Source organism: Colletotrichum paranaense (assembly GCF_030867605.1).
Source record: "Colletotrichum paranaense strain IMI 384185 chromosome Unknown Scaffold_3.1, whole genome shotgun sequence".
Classification (NCBI taxonomy): domain Eukaryota; kingdom Fungi; phylum Ascomycota; class Sordariomycetes; order Glomerellales; family Glomerellaceae; genus Colletotrichum; species Colletotrichum paranaense.
In genome coordinates, this window is record NW_026848961.1 from 4,199,051 (window position 1) to 4,222,060 (window position 23,010).

Genomic DNA, 23,010 nt, shown 5'->3' on the forward strand with positions numbered 1-23,010 from the left:
ACAGGTGTTAGGAGGTTCCAGAAAGTGACGCGCCGAAGTTTTGTCTCCAAGACACTTCAGTTGACGTTAATAACATCAAGTATCCTGTCGCACTTACGTTCACCATTCTCATCATGAGACGTCGATTCTGGTTTCGGGCTTTCGTCATTACGGCCCTTCTTGGCAATGTCTGCGCGCAACTGGATTCATTGCCACCATGTGGTGTAAGTCTTTGCCGAAATAATCATTCAGAGACATGATTGGCTGCAATAAGACACATTTCTAGAAAGCTGAGCGAGTATCAAGGACTAACACGCTCTTGCCCTGCAGATTACCTGTGTCAACAATGTTATTGCCAAAGGATTTGGTTGCGCCTCTGGAGACAATGCCTGCCTCTGTAAACAACAAGACTTCGTGTTTGGTGTTCGCGATTGCGCCTCGCAATCATGCGCCGCAGATGTAGCACCCAAAGTCAATGAATATGTCGCGGGTCTATGTGCAAGTGAGGCAACTTCTTTCCCTGATCTAGTTGAGACGTCACTGACTTTCCATGATAGCTGCTACGCAAGCACCTCCTGCTTCGACACCGCCTGCGTCAAATCCGCCGGCGTCTACACCCGCCGTTCAGCAGACAACACCCCCGGCGGTGCTGCCGTCGACTTCTCAGCCGCCTCCGTCACCATCAAGCTTGAGCGAGCCGCCGAAACCCAGCGCCGCCGAGACTCCCACTTCCTCTGAAGTCGTCAAAACAACTCCATCGGAAACCTCTAGTAACCCTGTCACTGATACTGCTCAGGCCTTCCAGCCGTCGACTGCAGTTCCGACCACCCTCGTAAGCTTAATGTTTTCAGTCTCTGATGATGTCTCTAGCACTGACTAACTCATTCCAGGCCACATCTACCAGGTCATTGTCCTCAACCTCTTCGAGGTCGACGTCGACATCTACCGGAGCTCGCCCATCGCAATCCGGCTCAGCCTCAGAGACCGGAGCGGGCAATCTAGAGAGCGATGCGGCAGGCCTCTCTTCATCTGCTAAGATAGGTATCGGAGTGGGAGCAGGTGTAGGTGTCCTAGCCATCGCCTTGGCCCTGTGGCTTCTCATCAGACGACCAAAGAATCGTACAAAGTCTATGCAAATTTCGGGCCCAATGCCTGGCTCCGGAAGAGACTACACTGGAGGTTTCATTGGAATCAAAGACAAGAATCACTCGGAGCTGGAGATGAAGTCGAGAAGGTACGAAGACATGTTGCCGCGCCAGTCACCCAGGCGTTTCGAGTGAGAGGCAATTCACCGAGGCATTCGCCATGCCTGTCTTTTCGACTGGCCCATCTCAAGCAGATGAGCAGTGCAAGCGGATGTCTTCCACTATATGAATTATGACTAAATGAATGTTAATGAGCGGTTGCGGTGGAGTGGGGTTCAAAGGCGGTTGTCGAAAAAAGGTCAGCATTATACCACGGGATATCCTATTTCTATTGCATACATACACCCAAAGGCACCGGTAAGGTAAGGGGGATACGCAGCGAAGATGGCGTAAAGGACTCTATGACAGCTTTTCATTGTACATATTCTTACAGGTTTTGAGTGTGTTACAAGATGATATCTCAAGCACTTCCGGTTATGTGTCTTCCAGTCGTGACCTTTGTTTTTTTACCATGAGTAGTAGGGTCTCTGAGCCGTCACTGGCCGGTCAGGCAAATGCACCCAGGGCTTTCTCCTCGCCTGCTTGGCCAACTTCTCCGTGTGCTCTCGTATCCTCGTTTTTTCCTCCTTCAAGACGATTGAGATGCCTGCAAACTACTGTTAACCTCATGACGGACAAGATTGAGTGGTAGAATGGGAAAGCATCAAACATACTGGTTGAGGGCGACTGCATGATGCCGAATCTGCCTCTGCCCTTGTAATCGAGCTCCTTGGCCCTCCAAGGTCCTCGACCAACCCAGGCTTCAGCAACATAGAGTCTTGTCGGGTCTGTGATGGTCATGGTCTTGCCTTCCTTGGTCTGGATTTTGATGGACTGCACGTTGGTGGCAACGCGACCGATGCCCATGCGGCGGGTGACAACAGCCAAATCTCTGGCCTCCTCCAGCTGGTACTTGACTTCGGCCGCCATCTTCTTCTTGGAGTACGACATCTGCAAAACGGCCTCTTCGAGGGACTTGCCCTGGATTTGGCGCGCCAGATGCACGAGCTTCTTGACGCTGGTCTCCAAAAAGGGGCTCTTGTGCGATAGCTTCTTCTCAGTCTGTGCGATACGCTCCTCACGGGTGACGTGGCCGTTCTTGCGCACCATCTGGATGACCTTCTTTCTCTCCCAGCGGAGACGACTTCGCGGATCGGGGTCGAGGCGCCACGCCATCGTCTCTGGTGTCTTCACCGACGCTTGGGCAGCTTGAGCCTTGGAGCCACCCTTTTTACTGTCCGCGACGACATCGTCGACTTCCTCCTCGAAGATTGAGCTAGACATCTTGGGCTGCTGTGACTCGGCAAAGCGTTCGCGGACCTTTGGGTCATCGAGGTTCTCGCCCATCATGTCATCGGAAGCTTGGGCTCGCCTGCCGCGACGGCTGCCAAAGATACTGCCGAGAGTCCATTTGCTTCGGACCTGAGTGGCTGGTCGAATGGGTAGGATAAAGGATCGAGGAATCGGTCGGGTGATGGCTTGAAGTGTCGAAGGAGCTGGTAGTTCAGAGAAAGTTAGCTACTTAGGGAGCCCAATTCAACAGGTGACAGCGATATAACACAGTGTTGGGGGCGAGAACGAAGCCGAAATAACATCAATTGGACATACCGGCTGAGGCCAACCGCCTCGTGGGAAGACTCATGGCTGCTACTGGTGTTGTTGATTCAAGCTGATTGATCGTCAACCAGCTTCAATCCCACCCGTTACGGGGAAAAAATGCTCGGAAGATCCCATGCGCGTTGATGGTCGCACCTGGGCCACGTCCCTGGGCCTGTTTAGCCGGTATTCCTCCGGCCAGTCTGCTTACCTAAGTTTTTTTTTTTCCTGACTGAGATGCAATGGTAGACGCCATGGCCAACCAGGGCGAAGCAGTTTCAATCACCGAAATGCTTAGCTAAGGCCCAGCAGCCGTCACAAAGCCATTACCTTGGTTGAAGAGGAATTGAATATCACGTGATGTTTCCCGTCGCGCGAATTGATCAGACCATTCGAGCTACCAGCCAAATATCTCAGCATCGTCAAACAACCCTCCGATTACGAACTCTCGGCTCAATCGACTACCACAACCCTCTCCGCACTACACATCACAATGGCCGGCGCTACTGCTGTTAAGCCCATCACGGGCGTGCGTTTTTCCCCCTTCCGACTATAGAATTTCCGCCGGAATCTCGGAGGAAGAAGACGAAGGGCAACGGACTGTGGGCTAACGACAATTGACAGATGCTGCGACGCAACCTCGTTCTCGACCTTGGTATCGCCCTTGGTAAGCCTTTTTCGTGGGCAGGGCTGGAATTTGCAGATTTGCTGCTGCTGGATTGAGGCCGACATGCGTCAATTGAGCCTCTTGGCTTCAGCATGCAGCGATTCGCTACTCCAGTGTTCAACCCTTGCTTTCCGACACAATCCGAGAATGACTCAATTAACGTTGCCTTTACAGGTCTTGGTTTCGCCATGGCCAACGTCTACTGGTACGCGATCGTCGACTGAGTTCTACAGAAGTCCCACCCCCGAAAACTAAGATTGAATCATAGGTACGGCTTCCACATGCCGCGCACGAATGCCCGCGACAGCTACTACGCCAAGCTCGAGCAGCAGAAGGCCGAGGCCCGCAAGGCATAAGCGACAATCAAACAGCCGAGACGAAGCGGGAACGGAGCGAATTGAGATGGTCTGTTAGATTGGGCGGAGGAAGCACGAGAGGGCATTTGCAGTCATAGACAAGATACGGGCTTCATCAGTTGATCATCCAACCCCGATTGTACCATACACTTCAGCAATTGAACCAAGAGCCTCTTTATGTGAATTGATTGGATGCATGCGTCGATGTTTGTCGCCCTAGTCGACGGACCATTGTCCACCAGTCCATGTCACTTGATTCATGCTGCCTCCACGTTGAAGGTCTTGCTTTGCCGAAACCTCGTGTGAACCAAGTGCGACAGACTGCGGTACGATCAAGAGGACTTGGCTTTGCTCGTCTGATTATCTCATGTATCCAGAAAATACAGGCTTCATCGCTCGAGACCTGTGTTGGTGATACACATGATCGACGTTGGAGCGTTGCTGCATGATCTACGGATATAATTACAGCCTTGGTTTCGATGCACTCGGATCGATTATCCACGACTCAATCTAGCCGGGCCGTATCATCATACGGTCGGCCAGGTGCGCGTACTGTGTGCTTCGAATGAGATGGCCAGATAAAGATACCTGGATGACGTGTAGTGTGCGTCTAGACGCCATAGATACCCCGGAAACAATGATGCCCTGGCTCATTCATCCTCCCATGCCTGAGACCATTGATGGTATGATGGCTCACTAGAATGGCCGTCTTGCGATTTGCCGTTGCCTATAGCTTGGGAGTTGTGACGGGTGGTGGTGGTGGGGTCTGACTTTGAACCCTCCCAAGCTGTGGTCTCAACCATGAACGTGCCCTTTTTGTCTTGACATCTAATGAATCACATACACAATCAGCTTACAATATTCCCGACGACAGATATTTGTGCGACACTGGCAAGCAGAAGGTATTAGAAGAAATCAAAACTCACTGTCGGAAGAGCCGGTGAATTGGCCAGCAGCGGACCGGGCTATTCCGGGACTGCGAGTTCTCGACAAAGCACCTGTACTGCGTCATCTCCTTCAACGCACACTTGGTCAGGTCGACATCGGCGCCTCCTGGCAGCTTGCGCTTCTTCCCCTTGACATCTGCCTGGACGTGCACATCCAATTTTGACGGTGGGAACGCGGCACACGGCGGCGACATTTGCTAGCGGCGACGGCGACGGCGACGGATATGGAGATGGAAATGCCCTCGGTGGCCGCTTTAGCCGGCGCAAGGCTGCTGGGCGAGATCGAAGAGACGAACCTGGACGAGGTACGCAAGAATCACGAGTCCGTTCTGTTTGCGCAAGCTGTGGGTTTTGGGTTGGGGGGATGCTTCTTCAATTGGTTCCGGTCGATGAAAGCTGGATGAGTGATGTTTCCGTTCAACTTTTCGTCCGTGTAGCGAACGCCGAAATCCCCATGACCGTTCCTCACCACCACCACCAGCCATCTTTGACCCCATCACTTGTACTCACGCCCAGCCCCGCATCATCCAAATGACCACAATGAAGTCGCACATACGCACTAGCACTGACATGAAGCACCGCAGATACTGTATGCTCTCCGCATAGCGATTGATCCCGATGCGCCAACAAACAAATCGAAGCATCCAAAGTCATACCCCGTTCCTGGACTTGACGATCTTGTCCAACGGAATTTTCGTGCAACAAAGTCTGCTCCATTGGCTGTGACCGGCCGCCAACTCCCGCTCGTCTACGCACTCGTCTCGGCCCTTTTGTCACATCCACATAACAAGACGGTACTGATCCTCGATACGGAGCACCGTTTCGACGCAACTCGCATCCTTGGTGACCCAGATGACCTGCGCCACGCCTACGTGCATCGCCCAGCTCGCCGGAGCACCACTGTTGATAGCCGCAGCGGCGGAAGCGGAGGCGGGGGCGGTATTAGCATCGGCGCGGAGCAAATCCGGGAGCTCGTCGCCGCTGCGGAGAATTGGATGCTCTACGGCGGACACCACAGCGGCGCCCGGGAATGGTGGGGAACCATAGTCATCGGCGCACTCGGGGCCGGCGACGTGACTGCCGCCTGGAAAGGATGGCTGCGCGTCGACCGCGAGTACGTCCCGGGATTCTCCCTCGGCTGCAGCGCGACGGAGGCTGTGAAGGACCGCCAGCAACGCCAGGAAGCCGTCGAAGCTGCGTCGTGGGCTGCCTCTTCGCAGTGGGGCAGTTTCACATTCACAGAATCTCACTCTAGCACTACGACGTCCGATGCCAGGGATCCGAGGCAGTCGAAGCGTGTCACTGGTACCGACCGATAAGAGATGCGGAGGTTGCAGAGGGACTTCCTGTAGGAACTCCTGGAGGAGCGAGAAGACGGAGACGAGCCAGCACCATGTGGAGGCGGGGATGGGGAGGAGTGTGCACATAGCAAACAAGCAGACTCCCACTCCTCTCTGCGACCACCTTTTCGTACATGTACTTCTGCCATTCTTTTCTCCTCCCGAGTTCCATACTCGTGCGCCAATGCCTCCACTTCTTCCCCTCCCCTCCTCCATCAGTGATCAACAACCCGCGAATCCATTTCTGCCCGTGAGGAAACCCACGCGCGCGGTGGGTTGCCTTCTCCACAGAAGCAGGCGAGATGCGAGGGGGGAAACTGGCGACGAGTTACTCTTTGGAGACAATCTTCGTCTGGGCAACATCTGAGATGCTTTGCCAAGCAAAGACGTGTTCGGCCACTCGGCTTCTCACGGGTACCAATTCTCCAATGAACAGTAGCGCCAACGGCGGGATCAGGAAATAAACAGAGGGATGCAGCTTATATTCGACCCTGGCCGGGTCCTTAGCAGACTTGTGCGGGAGGCGGCGCGGCGCCAGGTCCGTGAATGACGGTGTTCTGCAGGCTCGGGGTTGGCTCGTGGGGAGGGGGGTTGCCAACAGCATGCTTTCATGAAGCTTGCTTCCCTTGCAGTAGTATTTCCGTTGCCCGGTTCGATGTGCATGTTCATGTCGAGGCGGTTGTGGCGGAAGAATTACTCGCAAATGCTAGAAATGGTGGACTATGATGAACTATCGCTAGCCGACGTGTGAGCTATCATTCACCGCTATAATTCTCTCAGTAAATCACAAGACGGTTAATCGGAAATAATAAGAGTAATCCAAAAATATTTGGCGGCTAATGCGCCTGTAGATTTGACCGATGCGAATCTGCTGACAAGCTATTTATGACTCTAGCATCTATCTGTAGTCGTGATGTTCATTGCTGACGCCTTTGGTATCACACTTTTACTCCGTCCAAGTGAATAATCAGATTCAGAAAATGAGGGAGCTCTGAAGAGAGCTTTGGCAAAAAATAAAAAACCGCTGATATCCCGAACATCCCTTTTTATCGCGCAAAGTTGTAAATGCTGAAAAGTCGCCGTTTCTTTAACCCAGAATTGGTTGCGAACGCTCCTCAAGGGGAGTGTAACACGCGCTACCCTTCTCCTGCATGGCGCGAAGGCAGTCTTCTTCGCCGAGGATGTCCTTGCGCAACGAGGTGACGACCCGCTTGCGGATCTCGCGCTGGATACCGTAGCGCACGGCGTCCAGGACGGTGTTAACGGTAGCCTTGGGCTTGTAAGCCGGCTCCGTACCATCTTGGTAGACACCGGTCTTGACCAGGATGCTGTGCCACTCGTTGTCCGCGTGCTCGTCGTACAGGTTTGTGCCGCGAATATCGGACTCGGGAGTATCGCCGACAAAGTAGACAGTGTCGGGAGGGGCGTCGAGGCCGTGCTGCTGGCGTCTCCATTGTTGCAAGAGCCTCGTCGCAAACTCGAACGTGCTGACCTGGGGCTTGCCGAAGGCGTGTGTGTGGAGCTTGCCCTTCTTCTTGGTAACGTCCTTGAAGGCGACCTCGAGCATGCGGCGGAGGGCACCCATGCCCAAACGCACGTTGTCGTGGGCCGCGGACCAGACGACGTCGTTGTGGGAGAAGTAAATTGGTGGGCCCTCATCAAAGGTCTCGCTCAGAGTACCGATCTTGCCGCCCTTGGACATTGCGATATCGAGCATGATCTGAATGTCACCGGCCCAATCGCGAGAATCCGCGAAGACGAAGACGGCCTCGATGGTAACGTCAGTGAAGTCACGCTCGCGAGAGTTCTTGAGCTCGTCGGGCGTAAGCTTGCGGAATGGTGTTGTGGCCGAGTTGTGCTTGATGATATCGCCGGGCGTGATGACGTCCTTGAAGCCGTAGCCTTCAGCAACTTGACGGCACTTCTCGCCTTCTCCACCGACAACCAAGACAGTCTTGAATCGGTCGGCCATTTCCCTCATGGGAGTGTGGCCACAAATGAACTGTGCGGGAGAGATTTCGATCTCCATTTGTTTTGACAAGTCGCCACATCTTTCTTCTTCGGTCTTGCCGCCTCCGTTCGTGAGGAAGATATAAGGACTAAAGAGTTCCATGTCAGTTTCGGATGTAGGTCAAGCAATGAGTTGGAAGCAACTTACATCTGAATGCCATATTCATTCTCGCCGTTGAGTACCTTCATAGCCTCAACGGCCTCGGGAATGGCACGGCCACCACGGATAAGGACACCATCAATGTCAAAGGCGAAAGCGAAGCTATCGGCCACGGGAGCATCGACTCTTATCGAAGGGGTGACGGGTGAAAGAGCGCTAGCAGGGCTTCCGACAGGAGAGTCGCCAGGGGATGATGCTTCTGAACCGTCGAGCGAGGAATCAGGAGTGCTCAGTGCCATATTGTCCAGTTGCTTCCGGGCAGCTTGAATGCTCTCGATGAAGCTGCCGGTGGACGAAGCTCGGTGATTGGGAGCCATGGTGGGTGGTGTAGAGAGTGAACCTCCTCAAACTGGTTAATTGAATGTGGGTAAGAGCTGTAAGCCTGTAAATGTCCAGGCTAGAGGGGCTGACTTGGGGAGTGAAAATTGAAGCTATATCTGTCAAAGACGGAGCTTTCGACGAAGATGATAAGTTGAGATTGGGATGAAGTGATAAGACAAACAGGTGTAGATAATTCAAAAGGAAATCACGGGGGGGCTGCCAGATTATATACTCCCGGTATGAGAGCATCTTGACTTGATGCTGACGTCTCTGATCTCACTCTCTCTTACTCTCTCTTACTCTCTCCCTGCCCCTCGCTTTCAGAAATGCGCGCTTTCGAGGCGCCCCTGCGCTACCCTCTTCCAACATGTGGAAGTCTCCGCTAAAACCAGGCAAACGCGGGTCCTTGCTCAGTGACACCCTTGGGATGAGTTTCTTGAGTCGTGCATGGTCGTGGATACCGTGGAGGCGAAGTAGCATGAGAAGTTTTTTTGGATCCAAGACCAGGAGAGGAGCCTTGCTCCACTCTGTACACACAAGGACCTTACCTGGTGGTGAAATTTTATGATTACGACACAGAAGAGGATAAAGACACTGCCCTTTGTTGCGAGCAGCATTGCTGCAGTAGACGTACTTACGTACAGAAGAGTACCGCCAAAGGGAAACGGACCGGGATGCGGCTACTTGCCAAGAGGGAGAAAACTCGTGTGGCACCAAAGGTTCCTCCATCTCACCGCCAGGGCAGACTTCTAGTCAGTCTAAGTAACATTTGTTCCTGGCTCCTACGGGTTTTACCAACACAGATAGATCCAAAGTACAAAGTACAGACGTAGTGCAAGTCACAAAACGGGCGAGTAACCCAGCGAGCCACCAACAAGAGAAGGGCAAAAAGCATGTTTAGGAGGCTCCATAGGCAGAAGAGGGATCCATCTTGCCAACCGTCATGGTGGAGACTTGGCTTTTCGGGTTCCTCGTTGCGGCTGCAAAAGATTCCGCCGTGTGTCGCGCAAGGCATATGGCTAGGGGCCTCGAAATGCCCCGAGCAATGATGATGATCTGGGTACCGATGCGGCAGCGATCGACCCTTACCCGAGGCGGCCTTGGCGCGACGACGAAGCACATGCGAGCCGCCGTCACGGCCAGCCGTTGGACCCTGAGGCAAAATGCAAAGGCTTATTACAGCATGCACAAAGGCTATTTGGTGTGTTCAATTTCTCTCACTTTTTCGTTCGGGCATGTACCGGTATCTATCTCTTAAGCCCAAACATGGAAGGATAAGCCAGAGGAACTCCAGGGCTACTTGGCCTTGTCACAAGGAATCTTGGTAGGTAATTCGGACCAGGACCAAGGACGTCAAAAGGGGGAAAAGGTAAATACCATGCGGCGTTTCGTATGTCGAGTACCTTTATCTGTATAATGGCACGAAAAGGTACTCCGTAAGGTAGTCCGTGAAGCAGACCATGCCTAAGTCAGTCGGTCTCGTCGGCTTCTTGTCTTCAGCATCAGATAAAGCAGCACCGGCGCAATCTCTGCCCCTCCTTCGCCCGCCTCCTTGAAGACCCCTCCATGACTCCCATTGGGCGTGTGCCTACTCCTTATCGACGACTCCTTACGATACGGCAGGCTGACACAGGGATGGTGCCCGCAGGAAGTCGTGATAGCGCCGGTGGTGGTCCACAAATGCGAGAATGCACTTGCACCATGAGGTGAGAGATGTATCAAGGAATTTTGCCCGTGTGGTGGCCCAGCGGGTTCCATAAAAGCGGGTTACGGAGACCCCGTAGTGACGTCACCGTCAGTGGGGCCCGGGGTCGCGACAGCAAGGATTGCGATGAGAACGCCCGTGGCTCGGATGGCTACATCTCATTGGTCGCCGTCATGGGCGAGAGGCTCCGCTAGACGGCCCGAAGTGGCAGTCGTCTCTTCCGGCGGCTTAGGTAATAGTAGAGAGCCTTTCTAGTGCCCCCCTATGGCAAAGAACCGGGCATCCAGCGGCATCGGGTCCGGAAACCCCTCGGTCCCTTGGCCGTTCGACACCGGCCCTGCATGATTGCGCTTGTCTCACCATCATTAACTAATTGGGACATTGAAAGAAAACAGAGGCAAAGTAATTGCGGAGAGGCGAAGAAGAAGGGGGGAGAGAGATTCTTCTGTTGCTGACTTTTTTTTCAGCTCCAAAGAGGCCACTTCGCCGCTCATCACTTGTGTCATCGCCCCGAAAGAGCGCTTAGATACTATTCTAGGTTGGTTCATGACTCGGCGAATGACGTCCATCTTTCCCTTCTTCATCTTAAAGTAGGAACACACTATGTACGCAAAGTCCAGACTGAGTACGACAATATTCAGGGTAGTTGCGTGAACAGGGCCACAAAATATCACCAAGTCCAGAACATTGATACCCAAAGAAACCACGCATCTCCAGACCATCCACTTATGCTGTACCCGCTCACAACATGTGTATTTTGTGGCCTGTTCCTCTAAACAAGTCCGGGGGTTTCATTATTCTGTGACCGACGGTCGATCTCGACGTTTCTCGAGCGGAGAATTGGGTATAGCATGGACACGGGCAGTGTATCTAGTGAACAGACGTGAATCTTGGTGTATTCGTAGCATGAAGAGGTTTCGAGATAATAATGTAGCACAAGCGCAGTTGCTCAACAGCTCGATACCCGTCCTGCCGTATTACACGCTTCACCGAACACTCCCGAGATTCGCGGTTGTACCGGTAAACGCCCATTTCCCGTCGCGGGCCTTTGCTTCCTTTGCGGCCGGCCTCCCGTCACCGTGTTTTTTCTTCTTTTCCTCCTTGCTGCACAACTACGCCATTATCCAGCATTGCCGAGCCGGAGGAGAACGCCCACCCACGGCCAACCAAGCGTAAACCAGGCTTCAGCCCGGCGCTATTACTGTCGCGTCCCGCTGCCGCCATACACGCTACTCGTCAGTTGCATTGTGATGCCGTCACCGTTGACCAGACTCCATGCAGACACCCCTGCCCCTGTCCGTATCCATACTGTATGTATGTAGGGATGGAGTCCGTCACTCGTTCAGCCAGTCGAGTGCACCTATCAAGGCCGTCTTATTCGTCCGTTGCCCTCGCTTGGACAGTTGGAAAACCACCGAAGACGGTGAAATTGGAAACCGGAACCACATTTCGCTCAAACAAAGAGCAGACAAACGACAAGTATGAGGGATGGGCAGAAGGGGGGCATTGGCTTGCATACGGAGGCCTGATCCTTGTCCAGTAATATGAGGGTAAGAGCGTTTGATGGAAGGGGAAAGGAAATCAATGGATTAGCGTGACTGGCCAACATGAGCACGCAAGTGGATTCAAGGAATAACGCTCACTTGCTAATAATCAATCATACATTCCTCAATCCTTGGACTTTTGTTTCATCCTGCGGTGCTTGAATGCGCCGGTTGGAAAGGTAGGCGGTCTTTGCAATTGTGTCTTTTTCTTTTCCCATCCGTGCCCTCATAAATCCCTCATCCCGTCGTACTTTTGAGTCCTCCATGGGCCAGCATTCTATCTGCTACTCGGCCAATAGGCGGGATACCCCGATACCAAAGCACTTTAAACCAAACAAAGCAAACTCGAGCTTGATAGGCTGAGAGCGCTTTATTGAAGATTAACAAAGAGGCCGCCGTCGACCAGCAACTGCGCGCCAGTCACATAACCACTCAGGTATTCGCAGGCTAGGAAGACGGCGGGCCCGGCGAGGTCGGACGGCACGCCGGTGCGGCCCAGTGGAATGCGGCCCTCCGTGTAGGCCCGCTTGGCATCGTCGGCCAGGTCCTCCTCGTTGAGCTGTGTCTTGATCGTACCGGGGAGCAGAGCATTGCAGCGAATATTGTACTTTCCCAGGGCAACGGCAGTGCTCTGCATGAGGCTGAGTACACCAGCCTTGGTTGGGGTGTAATGGGTCTGCTGGCCGCCACCGACGAGGGCGGAGATGGACGAGATGCCAATGATGCTACCACCGGCGGGCGATTGCTGGCTCATCTGGCGAGCGGCTGCCTGTACGACATAGAAGGCGCCGTCGAGGTTGGTACGGACTGTCTTGGTGAACAGGTCCGGAGTCAGCTCGAGAAACTCGGCAAATGTGCAGATGCCAGCATTGGAGACGCAGATGTCTAGACGGGCGTTGCCGGAATGCTCGACGGCACGCGCTACCAACTTTGCTGCCGTCTCGGGCTCGCGAACATCACCAATTATATCGGCCAGACGACCCGCGTTGGGGTTCTCTTGCTTTGCAGCAGCGGCGTCGGCAACGAGAGCATCAAGGTGGGGCTGGTCCTTTTCAAGACCCAAATGGTTTACGACAACGTTGGCACCCTGCTTTATGTATTCCAACGCAATAGCCTTTCCAATGCCAGTGGTGCCGCCCGTGATGATGGCAGTCTTGCCAGCAAGCAAGTTCGTCGGGGCCATGGTGCACAATGTGAAAATATAGCAAGCTTTCTTGAAAAGGAAGGCTGTCGTCGATATATAGGATGTCGAAATGAGGTCGTGTGCGGGGTTGCCTTGGACGGCACGGCGTCGATACAGATCCTGGTAATTGGATCAGCCAAAGAAAGGACCAAGCGGTGAACGATTGGCGATAGATGGCAGACGATTGGCGAGTGATCGTGTTCGTCTGTAAATCCGTGGTAGGCTTCGCTCGTGCTCGTGCGTGAGGACGGGTGGTCGGCAAGTCTATATTTGTAGTTGACGATACATGCCTGAAAGAATTCTGGTTGGTGCGGAGGAGGCGGGACAGAGCTGTGAGGACGGAAGGGGGGGTTATTATGCAGCGAGGGCGGCTCAAGTGAGACCCGATGACCGAGCCACGACTGCCGCCCGCTCCAGGAGGTGCCTTCCGAGTCCCACGATACCTACTCGGGGGGAGAGAGTTGGGGGATCTTAGGTAAGGAAGGCTGCTTGTACGTATTCATTTGTGACCCCGGGGCAGCTGCCGATGACAGACCCCTTCCGTGACCTGCGTGAGACCGTGGCACGCGTGGGTACCCTTTTTATTCGGAATTCCCCATGACTTGCGGGCATCCCACTTTCCACCCCGCACTCTCGGTCACAATTATAGCGAGCCTCACCCCACCAACCACCATGTTGACCATATTGCGTATCCATCCCACCTGAGATGCTTTATGCTCTTCCCAGGGACGGTGTTTCCTCTGTGGTGTTTGTGATTTCGTCACTCCGCCCTCACTGCCTCCCAACTGGTTCCTTTCTCTTAATGATACACATCGAGGATGGGAATCGTAGGCCAAGCTAAACATAGAACCCCCACTCTCCGTGTATGTCGCGCACGGCTCCGCGAATCTCAACTTCATCGCCACAGATCAAGTCGAAGCCTTTGGTTCCGATACATTTTATGAGTAATCCCGAGGGTTTCTCTGCGGCCGTAAGGCAATTAATGATCATACTATTGCATCCTTAGCCTTGGTTACAGAGACAACAAATCCAGTTCGTGATGGTCACCAACATTCCATGTAGCTGCTGTAAACGTTGTCATAAATCTATTTTACGTGGTAGCTAAGCATACCAGCTGATTCGCCATGTACATTGCGCCAATAAGTCATGTCCAACACCGCTACATAGTTGAACCCAACCGCCCCGGTCTAAGTATTCCCAATAGCCGTGCAAGTGGCATGCTATTTTACTTCGACGATGTCACGGGCCTTTAAATCTGGCCGCAACATCATGCATAAAGTTGCTGTTTAGTTCGCCTCCGTCTCCTCCACCGACTTGAGGGGCCTCTCCTACGCAGTTGTTAGCACATCTGATAACACAATGATTTGCGACTTTCTGTCCACTTACGGGGCTGGCATTCAACAGGGCCTTGCCCGAGATCAGTTTTGACCTGACGGCGGGGTTGAGCGTCAGACCGAAGCCGGGCTTGTCAAGATCAGCCGTCGTCAGGAAGCCCTTTGTCGGGATGGGCTCGTCGAGGAACAGGTCGCCGAAGACGGGCAGAACGCTCTTGCCGTCGGGCGAGTTGGCGAGGTACTCCTGGAAGGGCGTGTTCGGCTGCGAAATGACAAAGTGGTAGCTGTAAGGGCCACTGGCGTGAGGCACAACAGGGATGTCGTATGCTGAGGCCATGGCAGAGACCTTGAGCAGTTCCGTGAGGCCACCGAGCCACATGACATCGGGCTGGATAATATCCAGGTTGCGTCCCTCAATGAGCTTGCGGAATCCGAATCGAGAGTACTCGTGCTCGCCAGTGGTGAACTTGATGGTGGGGTGCGCGCGCTTGATTTGCTCAAAGCCGTCCGTGTCATCGGGCGACAGACACTCCTCCCACCAGTTGATGTTGAGGTCCTCACAGGCCTTGACAATTTCGATTGTGTAAGACACATTGAGACTCATGTAGCAGTCCACCATAATGGGGAAATCGGGCCCAACGCTTTCGCGGTGCTTGCGAAGGAACTCGACGTTCTTCTTCAGGCCGGCGTGGCCATCCTCTGGGCAGTACGGAAGAGGGACCTTGCCGCCCCAGAAGCCCATCGTCTTGGCTGCCGACGGTTCGGGGCCAGTGCAGTAGAAATCCAGGCGCTCCTTGGTGGCGCCACCAATGAGCCTGTATACAGGCTCATTTCTCACCTTGCCAAGCAAATCCCAGATGGCGAGATCGATGACGGAGATGACGGCAAGAGGAAGACCCTTTCGGCCATAGAACATGGAGCCTCTGTACATCTGCTCAAACAGCAGGTTTGTGTTTCGGGGATCAGCGCCGATGAGGAAACGCTCAAAGTGCTGGTGGACGAGCCAACACGCCGGAGGACCTGCGCGGGATTTGGTCAGCAAAGTCTTCCTCAGCCATGTGCTCTCGTATTATGTACAAGACTACGCACCTCCAAAGCCAGTAGCAATGCCGACAGTGCCGTCTGTCGCTTCGATCTCGATGAGGAATGAGCCCAGGACGTTGATGCCCCAGCTAGTTCTTGAGTTACGGTACTGCTCCCATCGCGAACAGGGAGTGGAAATGGGGCTGTCAATCAGCCTGTTTATTGCATTGTTAACTCATGTCGTTCTATGTGTGACGAGGCTCATTCAGAGCAGCGCTACAAACGTACCAGTGGCCACCCTTGACATTGTGGTAATCACCGCCGGAACCAACGCCGCCAATGACGAACGTCCGAATCTCCTTGATGGAGGGGAAAGATCTCACGGACGCCATTTTGTTGCCTCCAGAATCCGCGTCTGCCAGTGTAGTGAGCAAGGAAGGGGAGGAAAGAGGGGGCTTTTGAGAATGCGCAGGTGAGACACGGTATGATGATGGAGAGAGCAAGTGAGGGGGAACGGAGGGGGATTGGGTTTATGGGCGTCTTTTAAGAGGGACGGAAGACCACTTGTCGCCGGGATTCCAAGACATGTGAGCGCAGTGAACAAGACAGGAGTAGAGGAGCCATGGCGACCGAATCGGACGAAAGTCCACGTTAGTGGGGTCTAGACACAGCAGATTCAAAACGAGTCGGCTCGGAGCCAGACTGCTTTGTGCCATTGTGGTGGACGGTGGTGGACGGGAAGGTTTTGGAGATCGGCAGCAGATGCACCGACAGGCGGAAACAGGGGCAAGGCAGTGGGTTACGGGAAAGGACCCCTCCCCCTCATCCAGTCCCCATCTGCCGGCCTCGGATGTCGGGTGTCAATGACATGGCTTTTCCTGAGGCTTTCAGACTTGTGAATAGTCTAAAGCGAAGTAAGAAACACCGTGAGACAAAAATATACGGGCGTTCGAGGACCATCAAACAGTGGATGGGCACTTGGGCACGTTTATTGTGCACCAGCTACGATGATCAATGCTTCATACACATACAGCACGAAAAGGGAAAATCGTGCGTAGATTACACCTCAATTCTCTAATGGCTTCTCGCTTAGTCTCCGGCCAGAACCGATGACACGAGGGCACAGGGCCAATCGGACAATTCTGGGCGTTGGACTGGCTAGGCCAAGTGTCTACTGCAAGCATTGCTGCAGTCATTGAGTCGTCAATGAGTTGAGGGTGTGTGTGTTGGTTGTGTGAGAGGGCGCATGGTGATGGACAAGATCACCGTGGGGGCACGGGGGGAGTATCTCTCTCGTCTGGGGGTAACGAGCAGGCCAATTCAGTCCCATAGTTGAGTGTATCCGCACAAACATAGGCACTCAGTAATTGACTTTGGAGGCGGTGGTGAAGCGCACAATCCCGGTTGCTCGGGACGGGAGAGGCCGTAGCTGCGAAGGCTTGTGGCACATTACCTTATACCATGGGCTAGCTAGCGTATGGTCCAATGGAAGGTATGTACGCAAATAATGCCATAATGGCTATCTTGACTCTTGAATGTTTACTTTTTCCCCTCTCGCCTCTATTTTGTCGGTACCTAGGTTCTACGGTGGTGAAGTTCGTGACTCGGTCAAGCTGTATCCCAGCAGTATCAAACTGCACGCGATTCCTCTTTTCAAGTACCCACCGCTGGTTACGGGCGACTTCGGAGACGTGGGATATCTTTGCCCGAGAACTGCACCGAATTGCCCGATGTGGGTCCTACTCTTGCTGGTCCGAGGCATCGCACGCTTTCTCGTCGAAATTCCTCTGCCTCATTCCATCTTGCCTTGCTCCTCTCAAAACATTTTCCTCCGAAGCACGTTACATAAGACATCTTACCTAAGGTCGGAGGTAGGCCGACAGTGAGAGCCAACATAATCAATCGAGCAGTGAGCGCAGAGAGCGTGGCACCTGGAAGATGAATGATAACTGAAGAGGCTGTTCATTGACGCAGGATAGTCAACCTGATATGACTGATACTGTATGGATGGAATCCGAGGCTGTACAGAACAAAAGACTGAGTCTTGTTTTGTGTTGGTCTGTGGTAGGTATTCACATTAACATACTTAATTTCTTCTGCGGCGTGCCATGGTGACCGTCTCACATTATTCAAAGTACGTACCGATGTCTGGGCCCACAGCCACCTCCACACTCTGGAGTCTGCTGTGGCTGGGTGTGGGATGTCTCATCCAATGAAAGAGACTAATTCATCCCGCACATTCCAGTCCCGAAGGTTTCATTGGATAAAAGCGTCCCAAGGACGGGGCACCTCGTTGAGCCTCGGAAGGTGCCAATCTGTCAGCGATTTCTCCGCATTTTCGTCGCTCTCGTGCGGGCAGTGGTGCGGGCAGTGGTGCGTGCGTGCCTGCTTCCTTCTTCTTCCCCACACAATCCATTTTCGATTCGGCCGCCCCCAACCGCCGGCAACATTCGCTCTCTACCTGTCGCTTCATCCCGCGTTCTTTCTGATCTTGTCTTGCGCCTGATATTATAGTGGTCGTCAATTTGCTGAGCTGCCAAGGGCGAGCGCTCTCTCACAAAGACCCTCTAGCACGGAAATCGCGTCGTCGCCTGACGTTCCTGGGCCCTTCACGTTGTCTTGACAGCTCGTTCCTAAGGTATCATTTCCGGGTGACACCGAGTACCTACGAACGTGCTTGTTGTTGTAATCTGTTCCCGCAGCCCACGCGTACAGGAACCATAACGAAAGCAGACCAAAGAGAAAAACGACTACTAGGGACCAGACTCCGTGTTCTGCATTAAGCTTCCCAGTTGCGAGGCAGTAGTATCAATTTATCTATCCAAGGTAGCCAAGAATTTATACGTCTACACGCACCTGGGGTAAGCACCGCAAGGTAAGGTACCGTACCTTCCTTTAGCCCATTGGGACAGTATGTTCAGCTCGTCAGGCCCATCCCTCTTTCCCCATCTCTTCCAGTCCAATTAAATCCCATCCCGGTCACGTATTTCTAGCTCATCCTCTCCACCTCCGCTTCCTTCCCCTCCCCCGAACTTGCTTCCCCGCCCCCTTCCTTGTCGTTCTTTGTCTCGTGCAGTCCTTCTTGGTGCCTGTCCAACAGTCTGGACTCTCACTGGAGTGTGGCACGTGTGGGACAGAAAAAAAAAACACAAAAAAAAATACCCCGAGCCTCTTCTTTCCCGACCCCAGCCTCCGGTGCCCTTTTTTTTCTCCCACCCTCTGCTCAACATTAACCCGAGATTCCCAAGCTTCTCCCGAATCCGCGCGTTGGAATCTCGCACAAACGCCTGCGACTCCAACTCATACGCACGCCTACGCGTTCGCCTTCTATCCGTGTGTGTGTGTGTGTGTGTGTGTGCGCGCCCGCCCGACCCAACCATTCGGCTCTGTGCCTGCGTCACACTTGCTCTTCAGATACACATCTCTCGGCCTTGTTTTACCCTTCCGCCAGCCATTGCTCGGAGACTGCCACACCGAGGATGCAGCACAACGGTCACTCCCTCAGCAGCCGGTCACCGCCTGCAGCTAACATCAAGTCGATTCAGCACAACCGTAGCCAGAGCCATGACCAAAATCAGTCTCATAGCCAGGACCAGGACTCTGACGACGGCAACCAGCTGCAAAGCGGAGACGAAAACGATCTTGACCAAGACGATCAGGATGTCACCCGCCTTGGGAAGCGCAAGAGACCCATATCTGTCTCGTATGTCGTTCCCCGTCCTAGCTCATCCCACCTTACCTCTCACCCCATGCCATGCCGCTCACTCTCACTCAACCCTATCACGCCTCACTCATCTCAACTCATATCAAACCCGGCTGCTTGGGTGCCTTGCTCCCTCTATCCACTTGCTCACCCACCTGTCTCTCTCCCTCCCCTTTGCCCAGTTTCTTGTCTTTAATTGCCCTCTTTGGGCTTTGCCCCCATGTCCCTCGAACCACCATCGCCTGAACCCGTGCCTTCCGAGCAGAACCCTGAAGCTAACAATCCAACTCCAAGATGCGAGCTATGCAAGCAGAGAAAGGTTACACGAAGTCCCTTTTCCTTTCCGTCTCTCTCTTCCTTTCTACCTGAACCTCAGTTTCCCATTATACCCTATCACTGTGTCATGCGTAACTCGTTCACAAGCCGAGAAGTCACGAACTACTCTCAGAGATATCCTCTTTGTTCTTCTCTTCTTGCGCCTCAGATGACCTGCTTAGCTCTAAACCTGGAATCTGTGGCTGACTCGCCTCGACTGAGTAGGTGAAATGTGACCGAGGACAGCCCTCCTGCGGCTGGTGCAGCCGCAATGGAGCCTTGTGCGAGTACAAGGAGCGCAAGAAGCCCGGCCTCCGTGCTGGCTACGGCCGCGAGCTGGAGCAGCGACTAGACAAGCTTGAGGAGATACTCAGAACTCACTCTGAGATTCTCCAGGCGACTCTGACATCCAATCAACACCACGGCGTAGCCCCAAGCATTCGGAATAGCAATCCAAGTCTGCCGAGTGATCATGGCACACCACGAGAGACCAATGCCTTGTTTAGGCCATCTGAGTCCCATCGAACGCCGCAGGCGGAAACGGCTCTCTTCCTTCAGAAACCATCATCTTACCCCTCAACTTCACAATCTATGGAGTTCGGAATGCCGCCTCCCACCCCATCCATGCACGAGTTCCAAGGTCAAATGCCCATGACCAGCATGGCTGCACCCCCAAGCCATATCACTGCCATGTCACACCCTAGCAGTGCGGCACAGGAATATTACGGCACAAACCAAACGCAATTACATTCTCCAGATGTTGCCATGGCACAAAGTCAGGCGTCAACGGCGCCAGACCAGGAGCTGCCGCCCTACGACCTGCTTTATGCCCTCGTCGATCTTTACTTCAAGCACATCAACACCTGGTGTCCTATTCTGCATCGAAAGACGACCCTGGATTCTTTGTTTGGCCCATCCACCCTTGAAGAGACAGATCGTATTCTGCTTCATGCCATTGTTGCCACAACACTCCGATACTCTACTGACTCAAGACTGACCGAGGAAAGTCGGCAGCATTACCATTCCATATCGAAGCAGAGGGTCTTGCTCTATGGCATGGAAAATTCCTCTGTTAAGGCCCTTCAAGCCTTAGTAATTCTTGCTCTGGATCTCGTCGGTAGCAGTAATGGCCCCCCTGGTTGGAACATTATGGCCCTCATTACTAGGTCAGTTGTTCAGCTCGGGCTGGCCGTTGAGAGCACTTCCTTTTCAGTCTCGCCAAATTTTACCTCCATTTATACACTGAGGGCCATGATTTTACCAGAACCCAAGGACTTCATCGAGGAGGAATCTAGGCGGCGGCTCTTTTGGATGATTTACCTTCTCGATCGGTATGCTACTCTAGCCACTGCCTTCGAATTCGCTCTGGATGACAAGGAAGTTGACCGGACCTTACCGTGCCGAGATGATCTATGGATCAAGAATCAGAAAGTTGAAACCCGATGGTTTAGGACCCAGGACCATTCTGAGGACACGAATCCTGAATACGAGATCAACAAGCCAGAGAACCTCGGTGCTTTCTCATATTACATAGAGATCTTGGCAATACTGTCCAAGATTCACAAGTTCTTGAAACAACCCGTCGATATAAGCGCTCTCAGCGACGTGGAGCAATGGCAGATGCGATACAAGGAGCTCGACAACATGCTCACATCCTGGAAGTTCGGCCTTCCTGGGGAGTATGGCAATATGGCCAAGTTATTCCAGCCCGGTAATAAGACGCTGAACTGCGGCTGGGTGATGCTGCATGCAACATACCACACGGCTGTGATCCGACTGCATTCATCGGCGGCGTATCCGACAACTCGTTCGCCAATTTTCACCCCCTCATACAGTGCCTCGCAGCGCTGTCACGGGGCCGTCGAGAACATTGCTGCGCTGGGTGAATTCGTCGTCAATAATGGCCTTTTGGCAAAGCTAGGCCCTCCCTTCGCATTCACCTTATGGGTAGCCTCGCGTCTGTTACTAGTCCATGGGTCTACCGTTGAGCACAAGCTCTCGCCTCAGATTCAATTCTTTGTCGAGACACTACGCGAAATGGGACGCTACTGGCCTGTAGCTGCGCGATACTGCGGCCTCTTGCAACGTGTTCTGGATGAACATCGCGACAGTGAGCGTCAAGGGGATGGTGTCACGCCCAGTTCAGTTAAGATACTAGCCGACATGCGTCGCACAGCGTTTGACCTCGACTTCTTGATATCCCGTCAGCCCCGTGCCAACGGTATGCCAAATCACAGCCGGCTTCCCAGCGTCACACCAGCCAGAACACCAGCACCAAATGAGCTCGAGTACCTGGACGTATTCGACTTTTTCAACGTGCCACGCCTACCCGCTGGCAACGAGATTCAGCATGGCATGAGCGGCAGTAACGGGCAGAACGGGACCACGTCGGGCATGGATGCTAGTAGTGAAAATGGCGGATCCAATGCGCCACCAGCCCCGGGCAACGAGTTCAACATTACGAATTTCATGGTTGATGCCAACAGTGATTGGCTCTTCAAGCAGGAGGGTGCCAAATTTCTTTCATGAGCGGGGTAGTAGTGCCACGACGAGGAGACATTCGTGAATAGGGTCCTGAGCGTGGGTGCTACTTTACCGGGTTTATTGGGGGCATCATTTACGTAGGAGCTTAGCAAAGTCTCCCACTTTTGCATTCGACTTAGCGAACTTTACTTTTGAAATGGCATTTGGAGGCTTGTATGATCATGATGGACTTCACGGAAGGATGAGCGTGAGTGAAAAAGAAAACTAGGGCTGTCATACTAGTGAGGAAGATGAGGATGAACAAGCAGTCAGTGGCTTGGGGACGATGTCTCGGAGGACAATAATGAGAAAAAGAGGATGACATGAAGCACTGCCACCTAGTCTTGAACGTTGCTCTGTGTCCATGTTTGTTTGACCCACGTCCTGCATCACAGGCCGCGTCCCGGCGGGCCGTTCGGCCTCTCGCATGAGGTAGGTACCAGGCAGCGCTAGCCGCCTTGGACACACCAACCCCAGCTGAATGCTGTGCGACTTATCAGCTATTGAAGTGAGCGCTGAGAATGTCGGTAGAATCCAATCCATTTCTATAAACCAGTAGATGTGAGAGGACGTATGACATAGAGTATTGCCCGCAACTAAGATAAACGCCATATGATTATAGGTAATCTACAATGATGAGGAGTATGACGATACTGTTTGGTGCGTTATCTTTAAGCATTGGTATAACCACACAGAAAATTTTATTGAAAAGACTAGTGAGGATCACGATGTAACGGAAGTACATGCGAGACATCAGCAAGCTTGATGATCTGGCTGAACCGCCTGACCACCACCGTATGTACATATTGCTATGGGCCATATGGACAAACTTCAAGCATAATGGAAATGGTTCCAGTGATCAAGCTCGCTGTTTCGGATCGCTAGCCTAGAGTTGACCTCGGAGGTATACATAGCCTATGGTATGACTATGCCGGTGGTGATGTAGCGGCTGCTTGGGTCTTCGATGAAGCAGTATCAAATGTGCAATAGATTGAAACCATCGTTGACCAGTGGTCGGCGATTATCACAGATACAGACTCAATGAACCACTGCTGTGGACAGGCAGCAAGGAGCATCTCAAATAGATCTGCAAAACCATCACATTGCTCAGCCTTATGAA

The 23,010-nt window shown here is 53.2% G+C and overlaps 12 protein-coding genes across 12 annotated transcripts; 6 read left to right on the forward strand and 6 right to left on the reverse strand.

Annotated features, from left to right (window-relative positions):
* Positions 1 to 113: 113 nt before the first annotated feature.
* Positions 114 to 1,259, forward strand: CPAR01_04974 (uncharacterized protein; the record flags this gene model as incomplete). Its single annotated transcript, XM_060489254.1, has 4 exons — positions 114 to 203; positions 310 to 481; positions 537 to 811; positions 870 to 1,259. The coding sequence occupies 4 exons, from the start codon at positions 114 to 116 to the stop codon at positions 1,257 to 1,259; spliced, it is 927 nt and encodes a 308-aa protein (XP_060353460.1).
* A 411-nt stretch (positions 1,260 to 1,670) lies between these two features.
* On the reverse strand, positions 1,671 to 2,805 carry CPAR01_04975 (uncharacterized protein; the record flags this gene model as incomplete). The annotated part of the gene is made up of 2 exons (XM_060489255.1): positions 1,671 to 2,659; positions 2,772 to 2,805. The coding sequence occupies 2 exons, from the start codon at positions 2,803 to 2,805 to the stop codon at positions 1,671 to 1,673; spliced, it is 1,023 nt and encodes a 340-aa protein (XP_060353461.1).
* Positions 2,806 to 3,252: 447 nt separating this feature from the next.
* On the forward strand, positions 3,253 to 3,782 carry CPAR01_04976 (the record flags this gene model as incomplete). The annotated part of the gene is made up of 4 exons (XM_060489256.1): positions 3,253 to 3,288; positions 3,384 to 3,426; positions 3,601 to 3,631; positions 3,695 to 3,782. 4 exons carry the CDS (start codon positions 3,253 to 3,255, stop codon positions 3,780 to 3,782), a joined length of 198 nt encoding a protein of 65 aa, XP_060353462.1.
* A 650-nt stretch (positions 3,783 to 4,432) lies between these two features.
* On the reverse strand, positions 4,433 to 4,923 carry CPAR01_04977 (uncharacterized protein; the record flags this gene model as incomplete). The annotated part of the gene is made up of 2 exons (XM_060489257.1): positions 4,433 to 4,610; positions 4,709 to 4,923. The coding sequence occupies 2 exons, from the start codon at positions 4,921 to 4,923 to the stop codon at positions 4,433 to 4,435; spliced, it is 393 nt and encodes a 130-aa protein (XP_060353463.1).
* A 30-nt stretch (positions 4,924 to 4,953) lies between these two features.
* CPAR01_04978 (uncharacterized protein) lies at positions 4,954 to 6,048 on the forward strand (the record flags this gene model as incomplete). The annotated part of the gene is made up of 2 exons (XM_060489258.1): positions 4,954 to 5,073; positions 5,314 to 6,048. The coding sequence occupies 2 exons, from the start codon at positions 4,954 to 4,956 to the stop codon at positions 6,046 to 6,048; spliced, it is 855 nt and encodes a 284-aa protein (XP_060353464.1).
* Positions 6,049 to 7,156: 1,108 nt separating this feature from the next.
* CPAR01_04979 (HAD-superfamily subfamily IIA hydrolase) lies at positions 7,157 to 8,556 on the reverse strand (the record flags this gene model as incomplete). The annotated part of the gene is made up of 2 exons (XM_060489259.1): positions 7,157 to 8,168; positions 8,228 to 8,556. 2 exons carry the CDS (start codon positions 8,554 to 8,556, stop codon positions 7,157 to 7,159), a joined length of 1,341 nt encoding a protein of 446 aa, XP_060353465.1.
* Positions 8,557 to 8,927: 371 nt separating this feature from the next.
* On the forward strand, positions 8,928 to 9,128 carry CPAR01_04980 (uncharacterized protein; the record flags this gene model as incomplete). The annotated part of the gene is made up of 1 exon (XM_060489260.1): positions 8,928 to 9,128. One exon carries the CDS (start codon positions 8,928 to 8,930, stop codon positions 9,126 to 9,128), a length of 201 nt encoding a protein of 66 aa, XP_060353466.1.
* Positions 9,129 to 10,634: 1,506 nt separating this feature from the next.
* Positions 10,635 to 10,987, reverse strand: CPAR01_04981 (uncharacterized protein; the record flags this gene model as incomplete). Its single annotated transcript, XM_060489261.1, has 2 exons — positions 10,635 to 10,667; positions 10,733 to 10,987. 2 exons carry the CDS (start codon positions 10,985 to 10,987, stop codon positions 10,635 to 10,637), a joined length of 288 nt encoding a protein of 95 aa, XP_060353467.1.
* Positions 10,988 to 12,179: 1,192 nt separating this feature from the next.
* CPAR01_04982 (short-chain dehydrogenase) lies at positions 12,180 to 12,992 on the reverse strand (the record flags this gene model as incomplete). The annotated part of the gene is made up of 1 exon (XM_060489262.1): positions 12,180 to 12,992. The coding sequence occupies one exon, from the start codon at positions 12,990 to 12,992 to the stop codon at positions 12,180 to 12,182; it is 813 nt and encodes a 270-aa protein (XP_060353468.1).
* A 1,286-nt stretch (positions 12,993 to 14,278) lies between these two features.
* Positions 14,279 to 15,741, reverse strand: CPAR01_04983 (mandelate racemase/muconate lactonizing enzyme domain-containing protein; the record flags this gene model as incomplete). The annotated part of the gene is made up of 4 exons (XM_060489263.1): positions 14,279 to 14,320; positions 14,379 to 15,346; positions 15,416 to 15,564; positions 15,638 to 15,741. 4 exons carry the CDS (start codon positions 15,739 to 15,741, stop codon positions 14,279 to 14,281), a joined length of 1,263 nt encoding a protein of 420 aa, XP_060353469.1.
* Positions 15,742 to 16,199: 458 nt separating this feature from the next.
* On the forward strand, positions 16,200 to 16,427 carry CPAR01_04984 (uncharacterized protein; the record flags this gene model as incomplete). Its single annotated transcript, XM_060489264.1, has 1 exon — positions 16,200 to 16,427. The coding sequence occupies one exon, from the start codon at positions 16,200 to 16,202 to the stop codon at positions 16,425 to 16,427; it is 228 nt and encodes a 75-aa protein (XP_060353470.1).
* A 2,401-nt stretch (positions 16,428 to 18,828) lies between these two features.
* Positions 18,829 to 21,896, forward strand: CPAR01_04985 (fungal specific transcription factor; the record flags this gene model as incomplete). Its single annotated transcript, XM_060489265.1, has 2 exons — positions 18,829 to 19,052; positions 19,634 to 21,896. The coding sequence occupies 2 exons, from the start codon at positions 18,829 to 18,831 to the stop codon at positions 21,894 to 21,896; spliced, it is 2,487 nt and encodes an 828-aa protein (XP_060353471.1).
* Positions 21,897 to 23,010: the final 1,114 nt, after the last annotated feature.